The sequence below is a fragment of the Oreochromis niloticus genome, linkage group LG13, assembly GCF_001858045.2.
Source record: "Oreochromis niloticus isolate F11D_XX linkage group LG13, O_niloticus_UMD_NMBU, whole genome shotgun sequence".
Classification (NCBI taxonomy): Eukaryota; Metazoa; Chordata; class Actinopteri; order Cichliformes; family Cichlidae; genus Oreochromis; species Oreochromis niloticus.
The window spans coordinates 29,033,322-29,054,642 of NC_031978.2; the positions used below are offsets into that span (position 1 = coordinate 29,033,322).

Here is a 21,321-nt window from a genome sequence, read left to right on the forward strand (position 1 = left end):
CTAATGTTACTGAAGGAGCATCTGCTGTAGGATTTCCTTTCGGTGAAGTGAGTCCTTCCAAGATTAGTCCAACATTCAGAGAGTTTCGGTGACTTCTAATCACATCCCTGACAGAAATGCTTTTAGATTATTAAACTCGTATTTAACTGGTGCAGGTGATTGCAGTCTATAATGTGGAAGCATAGTAAGGGTTCATCTGATAGAACAAAATTAAATTGGATGTGAAAAATTGTCTGTCCAGGGAAAGATGTGAAACAGACACCAGCAGCAATTCCCCTTTATGTGTCTACTGTCACGGTTCTGGGTCGGTTCGACCCAGTATTTTGAGTTCTAATGTTTTGGTTTATTTTTGAATGATCATTTTGTTCTCTGGTGCTTTAGTTATTATTATTATTTGTGATTCTGGTTTAGGGTTTAGTTCTGTATCTAGTCTGCGTCTTTGTGTAGTGATTTCTTGTTTCCTGTTTTATTGTGAAGGTCTGCGTCTCATGTGAGTGTTTTCAGTTTGCCTCCCTTGTCTCGTCATGTTAATCACTCCCAGCTGTGTCCCCCACCTGTGTGTAATCTCCCTGTGTTTCTCTGAGTGTATTTAAGTCGTGTCTTCTGTCATAGTAGTCGCTGGTTCGTCTGTGTATCTCCCTCCGTCGTCCTGTGTGGTTTCCCTATGTTTTCTACGTCTCTCTGCATCTCTGGTTCATGTTTCAAGGTTTCAGGTTTGTTTTTGCTTAGCTTTTCCCAGTTTAGGTTACTCTTAGGTTTTGGGTTTTGTCCACCACGTTCCTGTTTGTTTCACCTTCGTGTTAATAAAGCTCGCTCACTACTAAGCAGGCCGCATCTTGGGTCCGTTAATAATTCACACACAGCTTGCCCGCAAGACGTGACAGTTACATTAATCTTTTCTTCCCATGGTCTCTAAATCGAAAGAGGAAATATGACGTTTTACACAGAAATCACAACCCCGTGAACCATTACAAGGAAAAGACACCCCACATTGTCTTTACAGAGCCTGAAGTTCATCTTTTGAATACTCTCTGTGGTCACAACCTGAAAGGATTATTATGTATACAGTTACATAATGTTGTACTTCACTGGTTCTAAAGTAGGATCATGCAGTCAGATTGTATCAGTGAAGTCCCCAATGTATATTTCTATCCAATGTTCAGAGCAGGCAGTCATGAAATAAGATAAGATAAGATAACCTTTATTAGTCCCACACGTGGGAAATTTGTTTTGTCACAGCAGGAAGTGGACAGTGCAAAAGTTATGAAGCAAAAATTAGAATATACAAATACAGTAGACCTCTAAAAAGAACATTCCACAAAGACATTCAGTCTTTTGTCTCATCCAGAAAGGATTCAAGAGAACTTGGAGCATTCACCAGCTTTCATGTGAATGAGTTTTCAGGGCCTGACAAATGAGTCATGAAGCGATTCAGGTCGGCTTTATTCAGCCTAGATCACAATGGCTAAATCTGAATGAATTTTTAAATATGACGCAGAAGTTACAAAATTAGAATTTCACATCAGCTCAGTTCACTGTTAATATTTTCTTGACTACATCCTCATTGCATGATTTTTCAGTTTTTCTGCACAGCATTGGCAGCATGTAGGGATTTACATTGACTTTTCTGGAGGGGGTTTGGCACAGAAATGTATCATGATGGTGCAACAACACCTGTTCTCCCTCTTAATGTCTTCAGGACTGCCACATCCCCCACAGCAATCCTCTCATCGCGTCACTCTGTTTTTCTAAAGATGTTTTTGAGCGTTTTATTGATGTCAAACTGTTCCCTCATTGCCACTGTGGCTAGCTAGTTATGGGTTAAAAAAATCAGAGAGCATTAACAATTACAAGTTCTCATTAATCAGTCCTTATCATTTAATTCAAAATATATAAACTGTAATAATGTTAGTTCATGTGGTGCAACTGAAATTAAATAAAATGAAAAAATAAAAATGTGCGAGTACCAAAAGCTACAGTTCATGTAATGGCCACTTGAGGCTCCAGTTTGAGTCAGTTCCCATAGACTCTCATGTTAAAATGCCTAAATTGAGCCATGAAATGGAAATGTTTACAGCCTGTTTTTGGTCTCATGGAGAGCTCACCCTTTTAAAAAAGTTTCTTAGGGTTTAAAACTGGGAGTGCAGGGCACCACAGTAGCTTACCTAGTAGAGTATATGCCCAAAAGAAGCCTGAAGGCCAAAAATAAATATGTAAAAATATGCAAAAATAATCCCTGCTTTGATCAACAGATGTGCTTAAAATGTCAAAAAAAAAAATAGAAACAGAGAGAAAAAGGAATTCAATTAATCAAATTCTAAATCCAAAAATATGAAATGAAGTCTTTCTTACATTTGAATTTGAAAACACTGTCCAGCAGTGTGTTAAAGAAGTGCAGAGGGTGGTCAGGATCCATTATTTATATAGCCATTTATCCCAGCCACAGTGCGTTTGGATCACATCAGCTGATGGAGGAATCCAGACAGTTTGTTGATTGAAAAGCAATCATCCATCAGTAAGTTGTGGTCCTAAAGTGATGGGCCAGCAACAATACTCAAGAAATCTGTGGTTGTCAGTAAACACAGATCCATGTGTTCATGTTTTTACATCAAATTCTCACCCTAACATCTGATTGTTGCAGCTGAAGTCATGACATGACTCATATATTTAGAAGTGTTTTTCTGAATATATACAGGGCTAAAATAAGTATTGAACACATCACCAATTTTCTAAGTAAATATATTATTGACATGAAATTCTCTGCAGATGTCTTTAACAGCCCATCCAATCCACACATGCAAAGAAATCAAACCTTAGATGTCCATAAACTAAGTTATGTGTAAGGATGAAAGATAACATAGAGAAAAGGTGTTGAACACATGGACAGGCATGACACCATCATATCATATGATATTACATAAAAAAAGAAAAACAAAGCATGTCCATACTGTCCAAATCCAGTGGTATTAAGAGGTGTTAAAGTGTTATATCTGAATCTTCTTATGCTCGCTGAACCCAGGTGTATGAGGTTACATCTTACAACAGAGATTATTCAGAGAACTGCCTCTGAGATGCTTTGGGTTTGTTTGTTTTATATAGTTGTCTTTTATTAACCTATTGCATTCACTCCTTTCTTACTGCCCCTAACAAAGTCCAAACATGAAGCTGACTGAAAGTCTGAACCCTCAAAGCTCCCTTTGAAGTTCTGTCTAAAATGTGATGACCAAAGTGTCCTCACCCCTGTGTATGGAAGTCAGTAGTCCGCACTAACGCAGCTGTGCAGTGCATGAAAGTGTTTGTGTGTGTGTGTGTGCGCGCATGTGCATTTTGTGCAGGAGATGGAACGGTGAGCTGATGAGTGCTTGGTTAGCTGACACACATGCATTACTTCACACACACACACAGTACCTACACACACGCTCACTCTCAGCTCTCTGATGACCAGATAAGCGAGCAGCGCTGCACCAAAGCACATTCATAATAGATAAGACCGAATGGAGGGAAGAAGGGGGTGAAGGGGAGTGAGTCAGGGATGTGGAAGAGGGTGAGGGATTGTGAAAAGAGAGGAGAGAGGGCAGGGAGCATTTAGGAACAGTGGGGAAGTTAAAGAGGGTTGGAAATAAGCCAGGAAGTGGAGCTAAAGGATGGAGAAACCCCAACACCCACCTCCAGACTCTGAAATGACAGAATAACTCTGTGTTTGCTCTGATGAACTCAAACAGTAACTTTTCTCCTCTGTTTTCTATCTCAGATGACCCAGCAGATGTCAGGCATGGCTCTGAGTGGTGGAGGGCCTGCGCCAGCTGCTTCCAGCCAATCAGGCGCCCCTGGGGCCGGTTGGCCCGCAGTTCCATCGCCAGCTTCAGGCCAGACCCTCAGCACTCAGCTGTGGAAGTGACGAGGATGGAGTCCAGAGGATGAGGTGGTGGGGTGGGGAGTGGAGGGCAGCAACATGGCAAGAAAACAGCCATATTTTCCAACCAATCCATGTCCTTACAGCTCTGATTATATACAGCAAGGACAGTCCGTGTGCCCCAACACACCTTCTCCGCAGTTCCTTTAGAGGGCCAAGATGACATCACAATGGATTGAAGCAGTAAAAAGCAAAGCAAAAAAAAAACCTGGCAACCGCTATGTTGCGTCTATAGTTATCTTCCTCTTCTTTTCTGATTTCCTTTTTGTTGTTGTCGGAAAAAGACAAAGAAAACAAAAGAGATGTAACAAAGCTGCTGGAGCAAAAACTCCAAGTGTCTGTAATACTAAGATGATATCATTACCGAACTGGATAGTTAGTGAGTAGTCTCTCAGTATCTGCAGTAGATATGGCTGTCTTGTGGTTGGTCTATGCTACCTGTCCTCTCCCTTCTCTCTACACTGTATATTGTAATGGTCCCTCTTCCTTCCCTCCCTGCTCCTTTAGGGCAAGCACAGCCTCGTAGCAGATAATCATCCAAGCAGTACTGTATTTATGTGAAAAAAAAAATGTGAATCTCCTGGTTTTTTTCAGAGGCGAGAGGTCAATGCTTCAGCTCAGAAAAACTTTGGTTCAAGGTTTTTTTAGCCTCTGCTGAAATGAGGTCTCGGTGACCTGCTAATACAGTAGGTGTTACTTTTGTTTTTGCACTAATGATCAAATAGTTCAGCCATTTTCCCTTTGAAACGTGTGAAGTCAAGCTGTCTTGTTACAGTCTCTGTGGGTTCAGCTTATTCCCACAGCAGACAGTGTACTGATTACATACACCAGTGGTTTTCAGTTGTAGGGAAACCACTTGCCCAAGGTTCATAATAAATTTCTGGGTTTATAGTAGACTTTTTTTTTTTTAAATAAACAATTAAATTGTTCCATTTTCTTTTCTATTTTATGGTTTTTGTTTTGATAGTAATACTTTTATTATAAAGTATTATATAATTATATAATAATATTTTAAAGTTGGAGAAATAAAATATGTTATGCTTGGACTTGCTGACATATAATCTTAAACTACTGTTTTCCCCACACATACACAGATTTAAATATATAAGTACATATTTTCTTGAAAAAAAAAAAGAAGAACCTTAATGTTTGCTGTAAAGCTTGAAGCTAAGATGCAGTTAGCTTAATTTAGCAGACGATATGCAGATATGCTAATCTGGCACTGTTCATAATGATCCAAAAAAAACCAAACAAACAAGCAAACTGAAGTCTCTCTTAAGTTAAGCAAAATCTCTAATATATCACAATTCAAACAATTCACACTGTAAATGTAAATATATTATCACAGATTTCCCGATTTCTAGACTTTGCGTTATTGTATGCTGTTAGCTGCTCGGCAATTGATTCACAATTAAGATGCCAGAGTTACTCGACCCTTAGCTTATCCTTATTACATATCCGCTTATATGTCAGACAAACATCAATGTGTGTTGATTAGATTAGTTTTCAGTTTTTATTTTTATTTTTGACTTTTTAAAACTGTTTCAAATCTTTCCGTTCATCTAGTTGCTACATAGCGCTAGGGCAATTCTTAACCTACAGGTGCTAGCTAAAAGATTTTTCTGGAACTGGTCACCGACTCATCTGCTTAGTTATCTAGCGACATAACAGGGACACACTGCAATAACTGCACTCTTTCATCTTGAATACCATGAACATACATCTCTTTAACAAACAGAAGCCATTAGCACAGTTAGCGTAGTTATTTACAGGAGCTAATGTTTAACAAAGCTGAGGCTTTGTTTGACGTCTTTTATCGTTATATGTATTTATACACCCAAACACACGTACGTGCATACACACACATCTCATTACCCAGTATACTTTGTCAACCGAAGGTAAACTTGTCCATGTTTATCAAGTTGATGGCTGCATTAAAAAAACAACACAAACCTTCAAATGTCAAACATTCCCTTTAAGTCTCAGTAATTGCTGGGCGGTCCCGCAGTCCCCTGGGTGCCTTTGGTAGCCTTGCTGTGATGTTTTGAAGTGTTTCAAAACCAAATGAGTTAAGTTTAGTGCAGACTGGGCTCCAACCCAGTTAAAATATTCCTTGTTGTTGAAGTGTGCACCGTCTCCCATGCGCCTTGAGGGAAATTAAATCACCACTGGAATCCTGGGATCACAGCAGTATGTCTCAACTAAACTTTAAATAGCAGAGCAGGTACTGTATCAGTGGTTGATTGTGATTCTGCGTCTCAGATTTTTGTTAAGTGGTAAAAAAATAGAAGAACTGGCAGTTTGGTCCCAACTACTGAGTTGGAAATCTGCCTTTTTATTTGAAATTCTGGACCTGTGTGACACCCAAAATGCTTGTCCTTCCATGTATGATGCTGTAACCGTATGTTCCGCCATCCGCCGTGTGATGTTTTGTTGTGTGTAGTACAAGAAAAGCACAGTTAGTCTGCAGCAAATAAACCTGGATGACCAGTCAGAGGGCTAGACTGGTAGCGGGAATGGGACTGAACAGTGGAAGATTAAAGTGGACCTGTATGAAAATCCTGGATGGGTTCATCATTACATCATCATTACTCTTCAGTTCTCCTAAGAACACACAAGCAAAACACACCTACACACAGATCACACTGCCGAATGCCGATGCAGAGATTCATGTCTGTACAGGGTCCCTCTGCCATGCAATAACTGTAGCACTCTGTGGGAGAACGTGTATAACAACATATTCTTAATAACTTAATGTCATCCAGGTTTATTTCCAGTGTGTTTACATTTTCTGGTGCCTAGTACAGAGAAAAATATGTGTTTTATGCATTAAAACTGTAAATATACAGGAAATTTTCTGTGATCATCTTTATTTAATGACTCTAAAAGTATGGTTTTATCTTTTTCAGATCTTTTACTTTTCTCCTTTTTTTCTGATGCCTGTTTTACAAGTGAGTCGTTTGAAATAAAAGCTGTTGAATCCTGGCTAATAAGGCTTATTTTTATTTCTTGTGTGTACATCAAACACAACTGTACATACAGTCCCCTCTAAACTTCAGTGCTCAGGACAATACTGCTGTCAGGAAAAGAGCTCTTGCACATTAGAACCGTGAAAGTGGCCGTCTGTGTTGTACCGCTTATATACCAGCTACTCGATTTCTTTTCCCTTCTCTGCTGACAGATGGGTTTCCTTTGTTGTCAGCTCACAGATGCTACATTATTGATGGCTGCTTGTCAGGAGTGTTGTTACTTGATGTGGGCCACTTCCAAACTTCATTACGTTCCTCATATACACGGAATAGAAAACGCATGTTGTCACTTCATTAGGTTTATATGATCAGCTCATTATAATTATTAAATAGCATTTAGGCATCAATCAACTTGTACAGCATTAACTTTGAGACATTCATGTGATTTAATTTAAACAAAGAAGACCAGAGGCGGCTGTTCCTGACAGGATCTGATTGGCATTTCACAGCCAGCAGTCGAACTGAAGACATTATTGTGAAATCTGAGCTAAAACTTTGAATAGTAATGTTCCAGCAATTTAGGAAATACACTTTCTTCAGTTTCCACGAGTGAGGTGAGAAAAAATGTTTTATTAATTACAGAGTTGGAGCCTAGCTTAGCATAAAAACTACCAGAGAAAGAAAGCTAATTGCCTGACCCTAATTAAAGTTCAAAGATGCCTCTACAAACACATTTGAAGCTAGTTGCTACATTATATCTAGAATTTTTTAAAAATTAAATTGTAGTGGGTTATGTTGCATTTTATAGCAAAGACTGTAATCTTGTTAGAACGCTAGCAAGATATTAGTGAGATTCCTTAAAGGATCAGGATAGCCGGTTCTGCTCTGTTTAGCTAACAATGAGCAAAAATTTAACACAGGATGTGTGGAGGTGTTTAGAGTCATTACTGGGTTTATTTTTTTAAATAATTCTATTTTACCTTCCTGTTTACGCTAAGCTAATTTTATGTTAAAAGCCTTCTGATACCAGTTTTCAGCACGGTGGTGAAACTGGTACCAGTAAACAATCATGTTTCCAAAAATGTAGGGATCCAGAAATACCTTTTTTTTTTTTTTTAATCAAACTTACATTGCGGTACTTCCCAATACCAAGAACAGAGATACTGAATTACAGAATTCAAATAAATGTTTCCTGTAACATGAATGCTCAGATGGCTCCGTATCATCAAACTACTGTTAATCACACCCACTGATGTTAAACTGTCTTTAGTCCACTGCAGTTAAACAGAAGAATGTCTGGAAGTGGCCTTATGAAGTGGTGAAACTAAGGCTAAATGTTCTGAAACTGGCTGCTGATGTTCCTTTTAAGGTCATCTAATATCATTTGGATTTGCAGACTTTGGGCAGTGACTGGGAATGTTGTCTTGCTGCCTCTGTTGCTGTTTTTAATTGAGCCTTCAACAGACTACCAAGGGTGTCCACTTCGTCTCACCCTGTGGCAGCCTAGAAAGGCCTTAGTCAGCAGCCACGTTCTTGATGAGTTTATGACCTCAATCACACATTTTAAATCCTAATGAACACAACACAATTCTTATTTTGCAAATTTTAGTCCCAATAAGTGTCCAGAAGAACAATAAAGTAGAATATGCTTTAGGGTGGGCTTACTTTGTGACTGAAAAGCAGCTACCCTATAAACATGTAGTGTCCTTAAGTTTCACAGCTGTGCTCGTGATGTCTGGTTTCAAAAAGCTGATGACAGTCATAACACCGAACTCAAAGTTTTGGGAACAGGACTTCACAAACTAGTGGGAGAGCCAACTCCTATTATTGGAGTAGCTACATGAACACAGTATCAAACGGGTAAACAATACTGGTGGTGGTATCAGTGCATCCCTACAAAAATGTTAAACATTCCTTTAACACTAGGAAATTTTAACAGTATGCCTCTATCATACAATACAGGCAGCTACCAAACATCCTGCACACAAGCCTTTTCTTCTTTAGCAATTCTATCACAAGGTCATGGTTTCAATTAGGACACAGAATTGTTAATTAAAAACAACATATCAATGATTTGATGCATCTCACACTTTTCAGTTCAGCAACATGATATGTTACATTTCTAGTAACATTTACTTTTTACATCAGCAGGCTGTGGATGTGAGGAAATGAACAGTCCAGGTCGTTCCAGTTTGTAAAAGGTATTTGGTGCTTTCCAGTTCTCACAGAGCAATGTTTGAAAGACAGCAAGGAGTCTTGAATCATGCAGCTCCTCAGAGACTCTGTCCATCACCAGCAGATTGTATTAACCCGAAAGGCAGAGGAAAGCAGAGTGCTGCTGGTAGTCTCAGCCAAGAGATGACGGGCAGCCCCGATCACACCTCGATGACGACGGTGTCCTTTCGATGTTTGGGCTCGTTTGCGAGATGTGGTTTCTCTGTGCGAGTGTGCCAAACCAGCACCTGAAAAAGAGTAGAGGAAGAATCAGAAAATCTGCTGGCAAAGAAAGCATAATGCACTAAAAAAAAAAGAAGAAAAGGCAGTTGTGTGAAACATACTCCCGTTGATGGTTTCATGCAACAACAACAACAAAAAAAAGGAATACAACAGCAAACCATCAAACAGATATAAAAAATATGGGGGTGGGGGATTGGTTTTACAGTAAACATCAGGGTACATTAAACTCATTTTATTGTTGAGATATAGAAATGCAACATCACCAGGAAAACAAGTCTATCAGAACAAACATAATAACTATACATTTAATGTATCGTTACATTACACATATAAAAAAAAATAAAGAACCAGCAGATGATACTGATACTGTTTCACTCTTTGTTTGATAACGGTCCACTATTGTCAACTAATAATAGTGGGTTAAATCTGTCATAAGTGTATGACAGTGGGAACGACTCTACTCGGGGGCTCTGTCCCTCCTCTCTCCTCCTGTATAGCTGCACAATGGTGGTCTGATAATGTGTCTCACTGTTCATTTTCTTACAAGCTTTCTTATGTTTCCAAAACAAGCCTTCACAGAACCTAACTTGGACTCGATTCGAAACATGTATTTGTAAACTTAATAGGCCGTCCAACTAAAAAAATTGTACTGGTCATTTGTTCAGACCATCTGAAACACTCTGATGTGCAGCCTTGTTAAAGTCGAGTGTTAAGCGGCAGGCGACACAGTGTAACCTTTGCAGTTCCTCTAATGGCCACTTGGGACTGAAATGAAAAGTGAGTCAATCCCTGTGGGCTCCCATGTTTACAGCCTTGCACACAAAACCGTTTGGGGTTTCGGATACTGATGAGACTTAAAGTTAGGGGTGGAGCTGCTTTGACTGACAGGTGTGTCCACACAGGGGGTTGTAGCTGTGTGCTAGCTTGGAGTTGGCGGAGTGTCCGTTTCCTCTGTATTCGTGCAGTTGATGGTCTTTGAAGCATATCTGATTGAATTATCTAGATTTAGTGACAGAAATTGTTATTAATCAGTTACTTGGCACAAATTGAAAGCCTTGTGTGATACCCTGGAACTCCACCCTTTCTCCTCCCAGAAAACTAAAAGGTGGTTAGGTGTTGGAAAAAACAGAGCTTAAGTTAACATGCATGCAGCATGGTGCTTTGATCTTTACTGAGAAGGAAGGTTTGTCATTTTAACTGCATAAATCACTGACCATTTATTGTTCTATGAAAGTATAAACTATTATGATTTTAATACAAAAATTTGAGGGGCAATATTTACTGACACAGATCAGTGGTGATTTCTACTCAGTGGCTTCTTGGTGTCAGTATGAAACCAACATACTGGTCTAAATCTAGTGTGCAGTTGTGTTTCCACTCATGCAGATGCATTTTGAGCCTTCAGTCCTCGATGATCTGCATATGAAATGCCTGTGGAGTGAAAAACAAGTCTGTGTTCTCTGCAGCAGAGATAGCATTGTATCCTCCTGCTGTTGGATTTGATGGTGCCGGTGCGCCGGGAGGGATTCCACTCGCAGGAAACAGTCTGACACCTCGAAATGGATTGAATCAAAAGCAGCACGCACCTCACTGCAGCTGTTTGTCTTGTGTTTTCAGTCAATTTCACAGTAATATATTGGTGAGAAAACAGTACAATGGATGCAAAGATTGATATTTTTCTGGAGAGGAGAACAAATTCCATTCTATATAGTTTCAAGTGAGTTTTTGGGGGGAGGGAGTTTATAACTAATGAGCCCATAATTCAAGTGTGTCCGAAACTGCACACACAGTGACTCACAGAAGCATGATTTATTGCTGGCTGTGGACACTGACGTTGTTTTTGCGCTTCCTCAGGTGAAACGTGTCACTTCCTGCACACTGAGTTGCTAATTGGCCCGCTTTGCATATCTAACGAGGCTAATGTAGCAGCCACTAAAGTGCTGCTCCAGAGCTGTGGGGAAAATGGTATCTGTGTGTGTGCGCGCCAATTATGCAGCCAGAGTGCGCTCCCTGTTCCCCGTACACTTTTCTCTTCCCCCCAGTTTGCTCTCTGTTTTCCTCATTCATCAAGTCCACTTTCTCTCCCATGGCCTTACTGCTGGTTTTACCTCAGTCCTATTTCCTGCACTAGCTTTCGTTTCCACCCTCAGGCAACTAGGAGACAAAAAAAGCTTTTTTAGGTTAGAGAGCCCTGTGCTTTTTTTTCCCCTTAATAGCATATGGAGGGGGAAGGCCTGTTTCTACCCATCAGCAAGAGGAACTTATATAGCAGAACTTTTACCTTAAAGGGGACCTATTATGTTTTTGGCTTTTTTCCTGTCAGAGCTCTTCAGATCACAATTGGAGCATGTGGCAACTGTGATGTTACCGATTGATTTTGGATTTAACAGTAGTGTTTGGATGCCATCATGTTAGTTGGAGTTTGATTAAAAGTTGGATGCTAACTTATAATGCTTAAGTAGCATGCTGCATAAATAAAGTGCACAAGTGCATCACACAGACACACAAACCTGATTGTCTTTAGCCTTTTGAATTTTCCAATAACTCTTTAAATCTATTCAGTTATGTTTTACTGAGCTTGATGTTTGTTTTTAGCTCCTCACATTTGTCCTTTAACGTTGTGTTTTAGATTGCTCTTCCAGTTTTGGAATTCAGGTTTATTTGTTGTGTCTTTTTTCTTGAGCTCTTCGTTTTTATTAGTATTGGGCTGTGGTTTGATTCTAGTTTGTATCCTTTTGTGTCATTTTAGAGTTTTTGGTTCTTGTTGTTAGCCTTGCAGGGAGCCTGGGCTGCTGGAGGCTTCCCATGATGCATTGTGTGCTTCTTCTGGGGCGATCGTGGCTCAAGAGTTGGCAGTTCGTCTTGTAATCGGAAGGTTGCCAGGTCAAGCCCTGGTTCCGACAGTCTTGTCGTTGTCGTCGTGGATGACTGAATGTGTAAAGCGCTTTGGGGTCACTAGGGACTAGTAAGGCGCCATTTACCGTTTTACCATTCTTCTTCACTCACTTCTTTTCACTCTGTATGTGTTTATACATCACTTTCCATTTAATCATTAGTTATTATTCATCTCTGGCTCTCTTTTGTCCTGTCTTCCTCCTCTCGCCCTGAACCAGTTACTTCATATGGCTGCGCCTCGCTGAGCCTGGTTGTGCTGTAGGTTTTTTTCCTATTAAAAGGAGGTTTTTTCTTCCCACTGGCACCAAGTGCTGTCTCGTGTGTGTTGACCGATTGGTGGGGTTTTCTCTGTATTATTGTAGAGTCTTTACCTTAGTTCACTCTAAAAAGGGCCTCGAGGCAACTGTTGTTGTGATTTGATGCTATAAATAAAAATAAAAATATAAATAAAACTGAAATGATGTGAAATTTAGGTTCTAGCTTTGGTTATTGATGGACAGTAATGGATTTGAATCTGTTGTTTTAATGCCTTAGTGTTTTCTGCCTGTGCTCATCTTTATTTCAGTGTGTCTTGTTTTCATTTCAAAGTAAATATATTCCAGTTTCAGTTTCTGCTTAGGTTTTGTTTTCTTTTACTTAGACTTTGAATTACACTTTTTATCTCCTCATTATTCTATTCCGGTGCTGTTTCCTTATTGAGCCTCTGGTTTCTGTTTGCTTTGTGCTTTTCAAGGAATAAATTCAATATTTTGGTGTTTCCCAGTTTCTTGAATTTATAGATTGGTGTCATTGAGGAGGGATCCTCTATCTCACTCTGTGTTTGTTTTATTTTTGTTTTTTTAACCTCACTTCTTTTTTATTTCTGTGTCATGTCCTGTACAGGTGCATCTCATTTACCCCCTGCATTCAATTCCCTTTCAGTTTGTGTATAAATAGTCATTCCTTCATTCACTGTTGCATCATCCACATGTGCTGTGTATCCCCTACAACGTTTTAGTTTCATATTCCAAGTGATTTTCAGGCTTTTAAATTCCCTGGCTTATTTTTGTCTTGATGCATGCTCAATCTTCCAGGTAATGAAGTTCTGAAAGTCAGAAAGGAAAGTTATATCCACTTAGATGAGTGACAATATGTCTTCTCCCAAGGCGAGGGCCAGCATGGCGAGCCAGATGGCTGGCTTACTGTTTCTCCCATTTACATGAATTAAGAGTTAGCACTTTGTGTGTCTTCCAATCAGCACTGGGCCCTACACTCTGGTCCTTAAAAAGAACTGCTCCACAGAGAGGATTGCTAAGTAATGGACTAATAATGCACTGGAATTTCAAACTTCTTGGATTGCTCATACCACAAAAGGCACCAACACAGGGGAAAGGTCCATTTCGATGACTATTTAGTGGATGTGAGCTGCCTCTATTCAGACTTCTATCAAAGTGGCCAAGCCCCTAAATCCAACATCCAGGTGGATGAGTTAAATAAACACACATTTCTTTAAGTGCCATCTCTCCTAATGTCTTATGTGCTAATTATTGCTCCTTCAAACAGGAGCTTTTGGTCTTGGTATCCAACAGTGACACATATTTTTAAGAAAAAGGGTTCCAGCAACCAATGACACTTTTAGATACCTCTGTGATGTCAGTGGTTTCGAACAAAACAGTATTTCAGAACCTAGTGTACAGAAAGGACATAGCTTTGATTTACCTGATATGGATCAGACCAATTTAGGTGTTATTATTTTTTTTACTGGGTCACTTCTGCTAACAATGATTTTAAATTTCCTTCAGACTCCCTGTGACAAAAGTCTACTCAAGGAAGGAAGCACTAGAGTGAAGTAGAGTCAGATTGAAAAGATAATCATGGCACTGCAAGGAAAAAGTGAGAACTCATTTTGGATTCAACAACATACTGCAGATGGATTAAAGTAAGGATGCTTTTTATAAAAGTCACTATGAATAAAAAGAAGCATGTCAGTTTTGCAACTCAATTTGGAACTTTGCAACATGGAGTGTATTCAAATGAATCTGAAATTATGTTTTACTTCTCTCTTTTCTGCAATATACAGACTGCTGGCCAAAATGGCCAAAAAATTTCAAATAATCGTGTCAGCCTATGTAAACATAACTCAGAGCCAGACAAAGAACTCAGGCTTCAGGCTGCTCTAAAGGCTCAGTTTTTGACATGTTTTTTGCACTTTTAGCTCTGTATGATGTCAGCGACGGGGGATATCGCTAATGCGGTCATCTCATGCATAAAGCCCCACGTACCTGCTGTTTAAACGTCCAATAAGAAGAGCCCTGGCTAAAAGAGAGATGGAAAGCAGCTAAAACAGCTTGATTCAGCTGCTTTTAAGAATCATGCAAAAACAAAAAAAGAATAAAATATGTGAAGATGGAAATGAGCAGCATCGGTTTCGTCTAATGGTTTGAACTTCATTTAAGCTGAAATCAAATCTTCTTAGCAGTGATTCCAAATCTTTGGAGAGAATTTACCTGATTGTCATGGCTTGGGATTTTATTTATTAAGACCTTTTGTCACTTGCTGCTTCCAGTGTCTAAAAGCTTCTCCAGGCTCTGTTCTTACATTCAATTGAATCCGAAATATCTCTCACTGGAACAGAAAGGAAAAATGCATTCCTAATTTGTAAATGCACTCAAGATGCTTTAAGGATTGTGTCACCAAAAACCAGACCAAGAAGTGGTCAGAGATGTGTTTAGCCACATTAATGCCACTAAAATTGAGTTTGGCAGAAAGCTGAGAGCAATTTCTAATGAAATAGACAGCAGTGCAGTCTTTCACCCCATGGCAGCAGACCTCCCTGGGTCCCCTGTCATTCTGTCTTCTTTTTTTTTTTTTTAAATCTTCCTCAATCAATCTATGTATCCTCTTTTCTCTGCATAGGCTTTTACCCTCCTCATCCTTTCTCTCTCCTCGAGCTCCTTTCCCTCCTGTGCTATCATCTGTCTCCATCTGTTCCCGCCATTCCCCCTCCTTTCTTGTCCTGTCACTGCTGTCTGTTGCCATTACTCTCTCGCTCTAACTACATTACAGCTCCTGACAGTCGTCTCCAGATACTGACCCAGCCGTCAGATGAGTGTTTCTGGCCTACATTGTCAAGGTCGACGTTCAGGTTCTGTGGTCTGATCCCAGATACTCAAAGTGCCCAGAGCTGGAGTTAGGGTGTGTCTGCTGGTAAAGGTATTCATATCTTGCAGTAATATTAATAACAATAAACCAGTTCAGACCAGTCTTAACCAATAAAACCAAGAACAAGGTGTAGACCCAAAGTGATTACAGTTCATACTAAAAACAGACCCTGAAATAGGGAGTGCTTCTCACTCAGATGCATTACTTCCTCACAAAGCCAAACTGAATTTTAAAACACCAAGACACTGACAGTTACCATTTACAGTCTGAGTAATTTCAGAGTTTATCTGTGGAAAAGCTGAAGCTTCGAGTTGCCACACAGCAGCCAAGAAGCCTAAAGGATTTCGTTTTTTGTAAAGAGAGGTGGCCAAAGTCCCCCCTGAGACATGTGCAAACCCAATAAGGAAAACACAAATGTCTCCAAGTGTAAAACCATTCCTGTTTTGGGGTTGTCACCCCGCTAATACACCAAAGCAGCTGAAACTGATTAACAGCCCCCTCTGCTACTTAATGTTGACACTCGCTGTGGCTCTATGTATCCGTGAGATTTCAGGTGCAGGTAGATACATTTGTCAAACTTGCTACAGAGCCAAGCTAATTGTCTCCAGTATTTGTGCGAAGCCAACAGGTCATTCCTGCTATATTTTTACCTTTTACGCCACATGTAACTCTAAAAGGCAAAAAACAGCTAGCTGCTGTTTAAACCTCTATTTACAAGGAGTAGCCAATTAAACGAAACCTAAAGAGAGACGGGCCTTTCAGAATCATGCAAAGTTGCTGTAGTAGAATCTAATGAGCAGAACAGGAACTTAATTTGTGTCAGAAAGTGACAGATCCTGATAAAAATCATGACCAAACCTGAAGCAAAATTAAAAGCTACACTACTCAATAGTGTAGAGTAGTGTAGCTACTGTGTAACTGATTGTTATGACTTGGAATTTTATTCCATAAGACCTTTTGGCATTTGCTGATTCCACAGTTTCACCTCAAGCTAAAAAAAGGCAACATTTTTCTTTATATTATACCTTTGTGCTTAATATTCAACTTTTTAAGAGGTAGCAGTGTAAAAAGTTTATGCCAAGATTTATGTCAGTCTAGTTTTGAAAAAAAAAAAAAAGTCAAACTGCATGTTTACAATTACTTTTGAATAGAAACTGTATTATCTGGTAAGTTTTTACCTTTTACTTTTTGATTTTTAGCACTAGATATTATTTATATACTTAAACTAAACATGATTTAGCTTGTACAGTCTTTGTTGTTGTCTTGTCATGTTTTACTGATGTGGCTATATGACAGATGTGACAGTGTGTGAGTTCTGCACTGCCTGAGCGATGTTTCGCGTTTTAGCCTCACATAAGTGACTTTATGAGTGATGATGTCACATCCCTTTGCTATTGTAACACTGACGTGATAAATGCTGATACCACATCGTCCTTTCTGGGCTGCGCTGGCTGATGACTGATGATGTCACAGGCTGCTAATAACCTGTATTAATATCAGCAGCAGGGCGCCTCCATTAGTGTAATGGGGTTGATAATGATGATGATAGTTTCAACACAGAGCTGTCTGCAGCAGCCGCAGCCAGCAGTAAATGATGATCCAGCAGCTCCAGGGGGTCTTTATCCTATTCCCTGCAGGAAACATTTACCCATAACCCAGCAGGGACTTGGACCCAACACTGTGACCTGCACACACATATCCTGAACCACAATGATTAAATTCTGTATTTGCTTATTTTGGATAAAACAGCAGCTTCTGGTATTTTTCTCTGAAAATAAAAAGTACTTGAATGCAAGCCTTAAAGAAAATGAAGTTAAAGTACTCCACTGGTAAACAAGTCTTTGAGTTGTACCATCATCGGTGTTGTAGCAGTAAATTCTGGGCACTGTTGTGTGTAACAAGCTGTAATGGTGAATTGAAATAATATTAATAGAGTAAAGTGCACTAACAGCCTACCAACAAGAGTTCTACCAAACATAATGAGAGTGAGAGTGGGTGAGAGGAAAGCCAACAGGGAGGCATCATCATCATCTGAGCTTTAGTTGTGTAACACTCGTGACCAAAGTTTGCCATCAAATCAAAAACTATTTCAACATTCATGAAGAGATGTTAACATCGCTGGTGTGAAACTCTAAAATACTGAGACGCCTGTGCTGTGATTTCCTCCATGTACGCTCACTAACACCTGTGTGCTAATGCTAATGTGTGGCGTAATTACCAAAGAAAACTGTTATTTAAACTAATCAGATAATGTGAAAATAGAAATCAGTTGACTACATCATCCTATTGTCATAATATCAGATTGATTGATTATTTATTTATTTATATTTGAGTCGGTATCGGACCGATAGCCAGTCCACATATCGGTGCATCAGTATCTCTCTCTCCAACAGTCTTCTTACGTCAAGCCTTTATGTTTACCCTGTGAAATTCACGTTAGTCATTTTTAAAAGTAATGCAACAGTCGACGTAAATGCCTCCTGTAAAAAGTAATTTACAAAAGTTTTCTCAAAATTATGTGCTTTTACGCTTAACTGCAGGTTAAAAATTTTAACCTGAGTGTGAATATTTCCTCTAGCAGTGGGATTATTCATCCCGAGTAACCTGGGATCCAATAGAAACACAATATGTTACCCACAATAATAAAGTTTTTTTTATTAATAATAATAATAATAATGATAACAACAATGTCGATATTATGAGATACTTGATACACTGCAAGGCAGTCATCAGTGATTAGGGATGGGAACTGAGAACCGGTTGTCGTAGATTGGTTTCCAGCAGTCAATTCCTTGGAATTGTTAGTCTGCCTGCCTTTCGATCCTGCACTCAAACTATAATCAGCTGATTTCAGTAAACGTATCAGAGGAGGAAAATAGCTACAGTCTAGGTCAGGGGTGGGGGAACTCCAGGCCTTGAGTGTCGGTGTCCTGCAGGTTTTAGATGTGTCCTTGATCCAACACAGCTGATTTAAATGGCTAAATTACCTCCTCAATATGTCTTGAAGATTGAGGTGTGATTCAGGTGTGTTGACCCAGTGCGACATCTAAAGCCGGCAAGACACTGGCCCTTGAGGCCTGGAGTTACCCAGCCCTGGTCTAGAGGATGGATATGGGCATTTATTTTTACTGCACAAAAGGACGAGATAAATGGTAAAGTGGAAAACTGCATCCAGGACAGAAACAACCGGATTATGCTGCAAACACAACTTCACATCTTTGCAAGCATCTGTCAAGATACCAGGCTAATGCTAAGCTAGCCAAGACCCCAGGGTGAACGCTGAGTGGATGCCGACCCCAGCAGCCAGACCCTGAGGCTGCAGCCTCTATTTCTACCTGTTCACGTTTATAAAGAAGAATCGCTCTGGTTGTCGCTTTTTTGTGCTGCTTTTCATCTTGTGCTGTCAGCTTTGAATTCTACAATGAGAACCCAATGACAACTGAGAATCAATAAGGAATCGAATCGATAACTGATATCAATAATGGAATCAGAATCGCTAAATTCTTATCAATTCCCATCCCTATCAGCGATACAGCGTGATACCTGTGTAACTGGAAAAGATAAAGCACCACCACAGACGTAGTGAAATGGTAACTTATTGGAGGATTGCTACATTGGTATTGTTTTTCCACCCCTCGTCCCCGCCCACAAAAGTTACAGACCCCTCTGTGGTTTTTGTCCCATTTTCTGAATAAACTAAGTTGAGCTTGTACAAACACACGTTAGAGATGTTTTTAATTTTGTTTCTTTGTTTTGTTTATTTTTATCCAGCATTTTTTAGGTAAATGCAACACTTATGTAGTACAACATCAATATTAAGTTAATAACTCTAATATAGTCATTGAACTTAAAAAAGTTTTATAGCGAATGTAAAGGTAAGTAACACATTATTAAGTCAGTGATAATTACAACATGTTTTCCATCAGATTGCTTAGTTTTACTCCCCTCTTTCATTTTCTGCAACAGCCTCACTGTCTGCAGCTTCAACAGCAGCAGAATTTGAAACTAATTATGTTTGTTGGGCCACGCTGTGGATCCTTTTGAGGCTCCACTGTTGACAAAAAAATAAAATAAAATCTGGCAACAGCAATGATGTCCTCACGATGCAACTAAAAGAAACATTTTAAAACAACGAAGCTTCACAAGGTAATACTCACTGAAAATGTGATGGAGTTCAGCAAATGTCTAATTAATCATTTTAGGAATTTAGTAAAGAAAAAGAATAGACAACTCGATACATTTAAGAAATCAATTTAAACCTGAAGGTGTCAAGAGGACAAAGATCACAGGGTCACCAGAATCTTTTAAAACCCTTTCTCTGGGAAACCATAAACACCCCAACCCAATTTTACAGAACAGCCAGTAGCTGTTGATGTATTGGGTACTGATGAAAGGTCCCAGAGGGCATTACCAGGATGTATTTCTCAGAAAAAAATGATCAATAAACTTGAGTAAAATTGATAGAGCTATAGAAGTTGTTGCAAATAAATAACTCTTGAATCTGAGGATTTCTTCCACTGATCCTCAAATTCATCCATTGAAAAAACAACAACAACAAACACTGGTGTGATGGATATCCACTGGTCACTGCTGACTGGTCTAGAGCTGAAAAGTCAATCTCACTCTGAGGCATTAATAAGAAAAGAACCCAAAAAACAAAACAAAGAGAGCATGTAAATGCCACTGGCAGACTTGGTATTTTTTGGAACAGCTGTAGGCATCGCACGTTGAGCTCAAGCTCATGTGTTCCTTGAAAGGTAAAAACATAATAGGATCCATTTGTCACAAAAAGTCCTTTAAGGCGCCTCTGTGATGGTTGTCAAGAGGATGAGTGGCTTCATAAAACCGGGTGCCAACAGGGGCTGTGGCGATTTGAGATGAGCTGCATCGATCTAAGCTGTCTAAGCACACAACTAGAATTGATAGCGCTATAACGCGCTTTCTATTCAATTCAGGCTGTGTGTGTCTAAGTTTAGACTGTGCCACTAGCTTAAAGCATGACTCATGCTGTCAATAGCAGAGGGGGAGGGGGGATACCCCATGGTTACTGCTGTGATGGTCACTATTATTATGGCTGTAGTTGTGCCCCAGACACACAAATGTGCACATGCTAGATTAAAACTGATAAATTGGGCTTTTATTAAGCACTAGTCTGTGTCATTCACCTCCAGTGTGCAGGTCACTGCAGTCTCATCACTCTGGCCTAAATGTGGCCTATTTACAAACTGCATATTGAGCTATACCATTATTTGCTCCTGACATTTTGGCCTGTCATTCAGTTTCACAAAATGTGCACAACTGCTTAATGTTTGGACTTTCCATTGCTTTCCATCTTTAGTGGAGAAGAATGTAATGCATTGTGTGAGTTAAAATCCAAGTTTGCTCAGTGACCTTGAGGCTGTGTGCATGTAAGAAAAACAAACAAAACATTTTTTTTTAATTATTTACTTAGGATGGAAAGAGAAAACAGCCAGTGGGCTCCCTAAAAGTGATCGTGATTCCACCATCTTCAAGGTGTAGAGACATACAGATACAGTTGTGCAACATCAAGTTCTTCATTTTTTTCTTTAGCCTCTTGTGTCATTAATGAGAACTGCATCTCTCTGGCCTTTAACAAGTACAATGTCCTCTCACAGGATGTTAAAAACACACACAATCAATGATTATTTGGCCCCATTAAATTGAAATCTGCATTAAATAAATGTTAAAATTAAACGGATACAGATACTGACACACCACAGCTATATCAAATATATAGCACTGTTGGATCATTATTTGGATATTGTAGATCAGGTCCAATGTAGATCATTGTAGATCAGGTCCAGTCTATCGGCATTCTAGCAGTTTAGTAAAGATTAAGACTAGACACCTGGTTTTTGAGACATATTTCAGGGAACAATTTGAACTTGAAGATGACGGGCCAAAAAATAAGGGCCAATATTAGGA

General features: G+C 39.4%; 2 protein-coding genes across 8 annotated transcripts in view; one reads left to right on the plus strand and one right to left on the minus strand.

Annotated features, from left to right (window-relative positions):
- Positions 1-6,903, plus strand: part of LOC100701755 (stromal membrane-associated protein 1) — a 152,429-nt gene extending 145,526 nt beyond the window's left edge. For all 7 annotated transcript variants that reach the window (XM_019367024.2, XM_013275809.3, XM_013275807.3 and 4 more), the window contains one exon: positions 3,752-6,903. In XM_019367024.2, coding sequence (XP_019222569.1) covers positions 3,752-3,898 — 147 coding nt within the window. In that variant the 3' untranslated portion in view covers positions 3,899-6,903. The remainder of the gene's footprint in view (positions 1-3,751) is intronic.
- A 401-nt stretch (positions 6,904-7,304) lies between these two features.
- Positions 7,305-21,321, minus strand: part of b3gat2 (beta-1,3-glucuronyltransferase 2 (glucuronosyltransferase S)) — a 64,454-nt gene continuing 50,437 nt past the window's right edge. Inside the window, exon 4 of the mRNA XM_003452317.5 lies at positions 7,305-9,344. Coding sequence (XP_003452365.1) covers positions 9,258-9,344 — 87 coding nt within the window. The 3' untranslated portion in view covers positions 7,305-9,257. The remainder of the gene's footprint in view (positions 9,345-21,321) is intronic.